Source organism: Sinohyriopsis cumingii, chromosome 5 (genome assembly GCF_028554795.1).
Source record: "Sinohyriopsis cumingii isolate HCF-2022 chromosome 5, ASM2855479v2, whole genome shotgun sequence".
Classification (NCBI taxonomy): Eukaryota; Metazoa; Mollusca; class Bivalvia; order Unionida; family Unionidae; genus Sinohyriopsis; species Sinohyriopsis cumingii.
The window spans coordinates 96300787-96311540 of NC_142965.1; the positions used below are offsets into that span (position 1 = coordinate 96300787).

Sequence of the window (10754 nt, forward strand, 5' to 3'; positions counted from 1 at the left end):
TAGGGGTTAGAGCGTCCGCCTCGGATGAGTGAGGTTGTGGGTTCGATCCCCGGCTGAGTCATACCAAAGGCTTACAAAAATGGTACTGACAGCTGCCTCGCTTGGGGCTCAGCATTAAGAGGTTAGTGTTAGGACTGGTGTCATTGAAAAACAGGGTGTCACTTCTGAATTCTAACCAGCCATATATGCTAGGATGGAGCTAAGAGGCGTCAACAACAGGATAATGTGACTTGGTGGGACATCATGCTACACGTCTGCGGCATAATGCCCTAGTTCTAGACATCACTATAAACTGTCACAGCAGACGTCGCAGTGATATGACTGAAAGATTCTTAAAGCTACGTTAAAAATCCAAATCACACACACACACACACACACACAAATATATATATATATATATATATATATATATATATATATATATATATATATATATATATATATATATATATATATATATATCCTTCCTATCACGTGCATTGTAAATTGTTTAAGGATAGATGCTATTATAGTTTAGAGGGTTATTAATGGTTGTTAATGAAATAATTTAGTTTAAATAAAATTGTTGAGAGGTTATCTAACTATAAGTGAAATACATGGAGAAAGGATTCTACGGAGCAACTTCAGTCTTGTTACAGATTTCACTTAAGAAACGCCAAGAATCAAAGCAGGACGGTGCGAAATGGATAACCAATGTTTTTCATTCAAATGTAAACCATTAAAATTCCGTGGCTCATATAGCTTTCTCCACACAGATGCTTGCTTACTTCTATACTGTGAGATATATGTTTGATCATGAGTATTCAGAAAGATTTACAGAATTTTTAATATAATTGTGTTTCCATGGTTTTACTATGGGAGTTGAATTACTAAGGTGAGTCTCGTGATTTTTCTCCTTTATGGAAGAGAAATAAGCAGGAGGGTAAAATGTGATGAAAATGTTAAGACGGAAGTAGTGTAATTATGTGTACAATTTATTTGTTATTTCTTGTATTTCGTTTGCTTTGAGGAGGGTAGGGTTTCATGTTCCTAAACTTTAAAAACTGGTCTAATTTTTGAAAATTTTCTAAAAGGTCATTGTGACCTTATTATATATCAGCATCACTTTTAGTAGTTGTTTTGTATTTTTATAACTCTTTATTCCTGCTAAAGAGTTAACGAATTTAGCAAGTCAAAAAACCAAAAACGATGACACAATTCGTATTTACTTTTTATCTTCTTTTTTCGGTTTGTATAGAAGGGTATCTAATGAATTATAAGGTCGAGGAAAATCGGGCTAATAACTAACCCGTGCAGCTAATATGAATTTTATTGTCTAATGTTGGTAAGTGTTCCTGACTTGGATGCGAATGCTCCTGGTTTTCAGCTCACGCTATTCACAACTGAACTTTTTCTGTAACACTGAATATACTCTGTGGATGGATTAGACATCGATTAGCAAACATATATACAGGTTAATGGTCTATATATACGTGAATATGTCATTACACAGAGCTTTATGTAATACGCTGTACATGCATACGATTCACATCAAATCTCTGTCGAGCACACATACACACTCACACAAACACAGACACACATACACACACATACACACTCACACAAACACAGACACACATACACACACACACACACACACACACACACACGCACACAAGTATACTCACACAGCATTTTAGACACTTGAAAGATAATAAATTTCCAGGAATTAGAGCTATATTTGTCAATGACCTTGTGACGTTATGGTAAATTTCAAAGTACTTTCGTTCTGAAGTTAATTAGCTACAGTGTGGATCGGAGGCGGATGAGCTCGTTATTACTCCTACCCTAGGAAATTCAAATATGGTATCATTATTGGTTAGCAAACAAGAGGTTGCTTACAAGCAATGCAGTACAAATGACACTCTGCGACCCATACGTAGTTTTGGCTACCGCTTGTCGATCTGTTTTAACATAATCCTTACTGTGCTGGCGGTAGTTTTCATCACTCTGTACACACTATGTACGAACAGTGAGTATAATGCAAAACGTCATCTCCATAATGATACATCTATTTGCATGCCATGCTCGGCTCTCGGCATCACAGATGACGTCATCGTCCTGCCCGTGCAATGGGACAGATTGACGGACGGAAGTGGACTTTGTTGCGCCAAAAATGCCAGTCATCTCAGCCATATGTTACGGGTTGTAAGTACTAGACAAAAACTTTATTTTAGACAGTAATCTCTCTCTCTCTCTCTCTCTCTCTCTCTCTCTCTCTCTCTCTCTCTCTCTCTCTCTCCATCAAACACACAAAATAAGCAGCCATAAACCTAAAATATGTCAGTTAATCCGACCGAATAGAAAAATAACTCGTTTCACTTCCTGGTTGGAGAGAGTGTAAAGTGTCAGAGAGAGAGAGAGAGAGAATGTTTATTTTCATAATTCATTTGCAGTGGTAATACATAATAGTCTTTTCAAACAACATACATATATGCATGGTATCATGAACAAAATTATAAACAAGTTTAACATTCCAATGAAAGTATCAACATATACTAGGTGAACATACATGTACATGACCAGGTGAAATGTAAAAATAAAATCACCTTTATGTAAAACCATAAGTGTTCAATAACTTGACGACTAGTAAATTAGTTCTTTATTAATATGGACGGAAAGTCGTGGTTTTAAAGGGATTTTTTAAAAAAATCTGGTTGTGTTTATTGATATGTTTCTTAATAACATGCAAATGCTGAATATCAGATATTGTAACTGGACCCCGGGTACAATGGCTGGTATTGAACTATTGTCATCCTTTTCACTTCCAAATGCAGAAACATCTGTTGCTTCCCGGCAATCTCTAATTTTAAAAAAAATGTTATTCACAGTTGTTGTTTTCAAATTGAAATTATCACTATCAGAATTAATATAATCCAAGAAATCAATGTCATTATGAGTTCCAAGTAGACGTAACGCGTTACGCACCATTGCCAGGAGAACAGCAACAGCAGCGCCGTCACTGGTAATGACATCTGTTCGTTCACTCAAGCCTTACTTAACAAAACAGTTTGCAATACAGCCCGATAAATGATTTTCATTGCGGACAATACATATATTGACATATGTTCCGGTTGTAAGTATTCTAAAATGTAAAGCATGAAGTCAACCAGAAACTAACTCGATACAAGTAAATTTTGAACTAATTCTATAGCAAATCGCTAATAATTTATTTATTAGAAATTATTTTCAATTAAAGGATTATTCTTGGCTAGATTCAATCTATGCAGTCTTACAGTCTGTTTTATTTTTCATGAAACTCATAAAAAGAGCAGAAACAAAAGCAATAAGTATTGTTTAATGAATAAATGAATATGCTTCATCAGTGTGTTTCATTTCTTACGACGATAATTCAGAAAAGGTCGTTCTGGTTTGGCTATTTTCAAAATACGTTTATACATGAGACTCATATTTAAAAAGAGTAGTATGATATTTACACCTTTATAACAAGAAGCGGCTTCATAAAATGAAAGCACTGACATTTCCCAGAATTTAGTTGCAAACCATTCAACTGGTTATTATGAAGTTGCATTGTCGGCTAGAACTACCTCCCACTGCCGTTATGGAGAATCGATACTCGAGGCACAGTCTTTAACTAGCTTTTGTACAAATCCATCAGTGATGATTACTCAACAACGTAATTCGCAGGGTTATTTTTCCTCAGGACTGATCCCCCCCCCCCACACACACACACACACACACAAAAGTAGACGTTCCGCCCCCCCCCCCCAATTATTTTATCCTAAAACTATTTTCTCACGGTAAAAACTAGTAGAATCTAGCCCTCGCAGAAATGTCACTCAATAATTATTTTCCATAAAGCAGATTTTATCCTTATGAAAATTCCACTTTTTTTAATCAATTTACACCAAACCGCGACAGCAGCCCCAATTTTCTTCTTCAGATTTATCAACCAGTTGTAAATAACACAAAAACAAACAGGGACGAAACGTATGCATATACAAATTTATGATTGCAAACAAATATAGAGAATGTTGTGGAAGCACTTGGTCATAATTATATTACAAACAAATGCTTATTATTTTCTTCTGCCAAAAAAAAGGTTCTATCTCAGTTTTCTCCAGAGAGAAAAGTGGCTCCAGAGTAGAATTTACGGGGAGGGGCATGGCCGTAAAAGTTTTCTCACTGCCTGAGATAAAAAGTGGCTCCAGAGTAGAATTTCCGGGGATGAGCATAGGCCAAAAGGTTTTCTCACGGCCCGAGGTCAAATATGGCTCCAGTGTAGAATTTCCGGGGAGGAGAATGGTCCGGAAAAGGTTTCTGACGACCCGAGGTATACAAATAGCTTTAGAGTAGTTTTGTCCCTAGAAGAAAGACTCTTGACAGGAAGGATGACGAGAATACTGATCCAGGAAAAATTCTCTCCTGCGGAAACATTCCCAATTGGGACGAAATTGGCTCTCAGGCAACTAAATTAATAACGTTCCACTCATGTAGAGCCATGAAGTATCAAACATCTTTTTGTACATAAAAAAGGATACGGTCTGCTGTATCAAAGGTGAACAATAAATTGCATTGTCATTTGATGCAATCGGTCACTGAATACAGTGAGGTAAGTGTCACCTCACAATAAACTCGAAACCAAATGAATGGCATGACTAAATATTTTGAATGGAAACAGTATATTGCGGAGGATTTGAATTTATCTCGCATCTAAAACAAAATAAATGCCTCAGCATATTAAGTACTTTCGTATTACATCCCCAAACATTTATGGTATTTGTCACAAATTAGAAATAAAAAATAGTGGAACAACTTTTGTCAAAATTAAAGATTGTATTATTAAGCGGTATCTACATCATTACTGTGAAGGATTTTGGGATTGTTAGGTCGGGATTTATTTTTGAGGGTCAATATTACACTGAAATATATATTTTTGCTTTATTTATTAGCTAATAAACTTTCATTAATGTTCTAGATCGATCCAAAGGATTATACCTCAGGCATATTTTGAACTCACGGACATAGCAGAGGTGGTCCGAATGCAAAATCAAACATGGTAGTCCATGTGGTCAGTCCAATGTGCAAACCGATTTGGAACATTGTCAAATAGATAGCCAATGTCTGACTAAAGGTTCAATTAAAAAAATATTACCTAATAGTTAATAAAGATGGTTTGTAAGAGCAGTTGTAATAATTGATATGGTTGTTGCAGTCAACGTTCTTTAAGCTCCTTCTGGCAAGGCACTTGTATATTTATTTGTTTATTTATTTCCAGATTGCTTTGAGGGAAAAATACGATGCTTCATTACGAAATAACAGTGATAGGAGTGTCATTGCTGCGCATTTCTTCATCGACGCAGAGACATTGTTTGGTATGTGAAAATACGAATATTTCATCACGAAAACACTCTGGGTGTGCAATTCTCACATCTACTTAATAAACCCTTGCAGAACTATAAGAAATGTCACAATATCTGAGTCTAAGTGGAATCGACGGAACAAAGCAAGTTAGATAAAAATGTTTTGCTTTCTTTGCCAACACTGTGATTGCGTGTCAACACTAATTGCATGCCAACACTGTGATTGCATGCCAACACTGTGATTGCGTGTAACACTAATTGCATGCCAACACTGTGATTGCATGCCAACACTGTGATTGCGTGCCAACACTGTGATTGCGTGTAACACTAATTGCATGCCAACACTGTGATTGCATGCCAACACTGTGATTGCGTGTAACACTAATTGAATGCCAACACTGTGATTGCGTGTAACACTAATTGCATGCCAACACTGTGATTGCATGCCAACACTGTGATTGCGTGCCAACACTAATTGCATGCCAACACTGTGATTACGTGCCAACATTGATTGCATGCCAACACTGTGATTGCGTGCCAACATTGATTGCATGCCAACACTGTGATTGCGTGCCAACACTAATTGAATGCCAACACTGTGATTGCGTGCCAACACTAATTGAATGCCAACACTGTGATTGCGTGCCAACACTGATTGCATGCCAACACTGTGATTGCGTGCCAACACTGATTGCATGCCAACACTGTGATTGCGTGCCAACACTGATTGCATGCCAACACTGAGATTACATGCCAACACTGATTGCATAAAGGGCATAAAGTTTAGTTGCTGTCCATACCTGCGTCTGAACATTTATTTATACGGCCGTTTCCTAATCCAAATTCGCGTGATAGCACAAAAGCTATTAAATGAGCCCTGAAATTGTGTACACTATATTATGGTCACAGATATATGATCTGACTGAGTGTATGCACTTTATCTGAGTCATAAGGCTATCATGTTATTGGACATTGAGTCTGTTTCAGCAATTTGGTAATCGTTTAAAATATTCTTCCAATATTTTGGACTTTGTCTTTTTGGACAAAAACCTTGTTATGACCATTGAACAAAAAACACATTGAAGTACAGAAATAATATTTTCCTTAGTACATTTTTATTCATATGTAGAACATCTGAATAGACTTTTAGGTGTTGACAAGATTTTTATTTGCAGATTGTACAACTTTTTTGACTAACATATTTCGACGAAAATCGTGTCACCAAGATTGAAAAATAAATCTCTCGAGTTAGATAAATGAAATTTGTATGCATATTTCTTTGCGTGTGCCTATGGTCTCAGTTATACTGTTAGGCCATTATAACAATGTTTCTAAATATTCTAAGGTTTTGAATTTTTAGACTCAGATTATTTCCGATGTACAGATGTTTTTTCATGAACACATATAAAGTTGTTCTAATAAATCTGTTTCTGAGACCCACGATATATGGCAAATTTGACTCCACGGGTCTTACAGTTGCGAAATCATGAACAGTCACTTATGTTTTACTCTTGCGGAAAAAACACCGGCTCTATAGTTAGCCTGCCTGACTTGCAAACCCAAGGTTGCGGGTTTAAAAATCAGGCCCAGAACAGCCCGTGTACCCCAGTGCTTTTAACAAGCAAACAAACTGCGACCAACGTTGACCCAAATCTGCCGTCGTATTCACACGCTTCTCTTTCCGATGAGAGTTGAATAAAGTCAGCTCTCTTAAAGTGATAATAATTCGTTTCTAGTATACGACAGTAAATGCAAAGAATTTTCCGATTGGAGTCGCCAATTTAAGTGCTTTTATTATCTACCATGCAGAGTAAATACAGTAGACTCTGGTATGAGGGCGTGTTATACAACAGCAGATCTATGTATGATGTTAGCTATAGGATGGATATTTTGCTTGGGTAAATATGGTGAGATGATATTCGTTGTCAACGTGGGGTTTAGCAGTCAAAGACATGGAATCAAATTTTAATTTTTCTTTTTGTGAATTTTTTTATGTGAAACCATGTCTTTTATTTGAAAAAAATATAAAATATGTTGGGGTGTAATAAATAAAATATTGAGTTCATGTTGATATACGTGTAATTAAAAGAAAAGAGACATAAACTGGAGTTGCCAATTATTATATTTGCCTTGCAAAAATTATGTAAACAACATCGAGTGTATGAAAACTAATTCAAAGCTCTTGTTCAATGACGTTAATTAAGAAGGGCAGTTTGTTCTGCTTTTACACAAAAATCTTGTCAGACATTGTAATAAAGCATTGAATCGAAGTTTATCTTTTAAAAGTACGACAAAAAAAACCCTCATATACTGAATTTTTTATTTGTTTAAGATAACCATACTATCCGGTGGAATGAGTTGGGAGGCATGCGCACTGCATTCCGAACTGATACACTGAATATAACTGAAGATGGAATGTTAGTAATTCCTGAATCTGGCCTATACCATGTCTATTCCTTCCTGACATACAAAACCGACAGTGTTCCCTCTGATTCGGAAGAGATGATAAACCACTACCTGTTCCGGGAGAACCCCATGCGTCCGTTGGCTGGACACCAACTACTTTTGATGGACAAACAAACGCGCTTGCGCGGCTGGATGCAATACCAAACCAGCTATCTCGCCTCCACTCTTCACTTTCTACGTGGGGACAATGTCTTCGTCGGAACGTCAAATGTTTCTGCAATTTATCCCGCATCAATGTCGAATTTCTTTGGAATCTTCAAGATCTAAATAAATAAGTTAATTAAAAGTAACATTGATACTTGAATCTATACTTTGACTACAAGTACGCCAGTCCAGACCTCAACAGTTGATGCCTTTATTGTATTTTGAAAAGCACCTTTGATGGCGAAATACAGTGAACTTCCACAGACAATGAAACTTTAGGTCTTGGAATTCGGATCGTGTTAAAACTAAGCACATGCTTTTGAAATTCAGTCACCGTAATACCAGTGATTGGAGTCTTAGATTATTTTTTTTTCAGACTCTGAAACATGTTTGTACCCCGTTTAAAATGAAAATAGAATGATGAACGGATAATGAACGCGGAACGAACGATCAACAAACGATAAAAGCTATGTGCCAAACGTTGCAGAGAAAAAAGTTAGTCTAAGCAATAAAAAATAAATGCAACTGTACTAGTTGGTAAAAATTTAATGAAGATTTCTATTGGTCAGTACTTAATTATGTAACCATGTTGGCCTTCTATGTAACTTCTATAAGTCGAGTCACATGCAAAATAACCAATGTAAACACAGGGGGGAAAGGCAGTTATTATAAGCCTTCAAAATTAAATAAAAATTCTACTTTTTCTGCAGAATGAATAAAACGATTTTGGCAGAATCATTAACAAATCATTGCAATTTCGATCCAATTGTAATATAACCATTGAGAACACTGCAAAGAAGGAAGACATTATATGCCTTCAAAACGAAATAAAAATGTTTCTTTCTACAAATTGAATAACATGAATTTGACAGAATCAAATATCAAATCTTTGTAACTTTCTGAGGAAACAGATCATTCTGCCTTTGACTGTATTTGATACAAGTTTGGATAACAACGTTGTTACCTACGCTAGGTCAAGGTTAGTGGTCGCCGACATTGTGCGTGCAACTGCCGTGTCCTAAACAACACAATTCTGATAATATTCGCTAAATGTACCACATTAGATAACTTTCCTACATTGAGTCATTTCACACATTGACCAATAAATATCTAACCTAACTTCTAAAGTGGAAAATATCTACAAGTCGAATTATCAAGGTTTCCAATTAACTAACTCAGCTGTAGTCACTTTTTGCCAGCTGAACAGCAGAATAACCACAGAGCAAAACAGTTTAAATCTCTCAAAGAGGAACACCTCTTGCCTAGACCCCAGGGCTGAGAAACTCAAACTTTTCAAAATAAAACACCGCGGTGCTACAACATTTTCATTGGGGCTCGTTACAAACGAAAATAAAAACTGTCGGTAAATTGATACAGGAACGAGGAGAGTGTACAGTGATTATTTATCTAACACTTGGAATCCTGGTTGCGTAGTGTAACACGTCAATCTTGATAGGTCACCCTACCCCTAACCCATTCTAACTATCAGGGTCGACATATAATTTTGTAAGATAATTGGACCATCATCCTATTACCCATTTACCAATTAATTTGAAATTTTAAGGATCCCGTGTGGTCTGCCATACGAGAACAATGATGAACTGGTCAAAATCATGTTTAACCCAGCCTTGGAAGCATAGCCATTTATTATGTCTAACAGAACAACAAATCCTGTGCTTCGAAACGAAATTCCACTCAGAAGCCAATTTCGATCAAATAAGAAATCGACAACCCACGTGCAGAGAACGTAAAGAAAGTCAGGCTATTGGTAAAGTTTAAGCCCTATTGCATCGAAATGTTGTCACAAACTTTTTCATTTGCAGCTTCGAAGTCAGTTCTATGGAGCATACACTGATTGTGTTCCCACAGCTGCCATTCGGATCACCTCTGCTATTTACGAAATAAAGATTGAACGAGAACTTATGAATGCATCCAATTATTACTTTTCATTCGTATATTCTCTGCTAATCAAATAGATTGCGGGGTGGTGGGTATTGGGTAATGGTGCAGATAAATATCCGGAGATTTTCTGCAAATTAATACGCTGATCTACATCCAATATATATTTTGCCTCGAAGAAATAGTCGCAGTATTCCGAATAAGTTATGTATCATACAATCCATCCTGGTCCAACCTGTTTAAAATTCTCGGCTAATGCCCGACCTGTCTGGGATTGTCGCCAAATGCCAGGAACACGTTTTCAGATGTTCTTAATTGTGTTTTACCTAACAACCCGAGCTGATCGTAGACCATAAAAAAACAAAAAAATGGTTAATCATGCTCCGCTTGTTCCGTCACATTTGTTCTTGTTTGCTGCCGCCTTTGAGGTGGTGTAGGTCCTCGACCTGAGAGAACAAGGCACGTAACTGTTTTCGAACAAGGTTTTTGACTTTAGTACGAGAAAAACCACAAGAACATTGTATTCTGATCTCACCAACGAATACACCAGGTGACCAGGTGTTACTATTGACAGAATATGCTGCCACTAGTGCTCGATGGATTTGCAAATAGTTAAAATTCAGTGTATAAATATATAAATTCGGTGTATTTTCTTTTATTATTTATTTGTGCATGCACTTTAGAACTAAATTGCGCAAATCTGATCGGATCATTAACTCTTTATCAAAGGTAAATCAATATTAGTGACGCTGTAAAAGAAGCACCTGAGGTAAAAACAGTAAAAGACTGTTTTGAATTTCTTGAAAGTAACAAATTAAAAAAAAATTGAATCAAAATGTTTATTCTGCTATTTGTTATGTACAATTTTTTGTACTCTTTGTG

At 36.4% G+C, this 10754-nt stretch overlaps 1 protein-coding gene across 1 annotated transcript; it reads left to right on the forward strand.

Annotated features, from left to right (window-relative positions):
- The first annotated feature begins 1742 nt into the window (after positions 1–1742).
- On the forward strand, positions 1743–9896 carry LOC149799818 (uncharacterized). The gene is made up of 3 exons (XM_089959236.1): positions 1743–2187; positions 5279–5375; positions 7696–9896. Exons 1-3 carry the CDS (start codon positions 1843–1845, stop codon positions 8094–8096), a joined length of 843 nt encoding a protein of 280 aa, XP_089815362.1. The 5' UTR covers positions 1743–1842; the 3' UTR covers positions 8097–9896.
- Positions 9897–10754: the final 858 nt, after the last annotated feature.

Excerpts from the sequence above, each read along its gene's own strand:
- LOC149799818 (XM_089959236.1), top strand. The coding sequence starts at position 1,843 with ATGGTATCATTATTGGTTAGCAAACAAGAGGTTGCTTACAAGCAATGC. Across the intron at positions 2,188-5,278 it reads TCAGCCATATGTTACGGGTT|ATTGCTTTGAGGGAAAAATA; the intron begins GTAAGTACTAGA and ends ATTTATTTCCAG. Across the intron at positions 5,376-7,695 it reads CGACGCAGAGACATTGTTTG|ATAACCATACTATCCGGTGG; the intron begins GTATGTGAAAAT and ends TATTTGTTTAAG.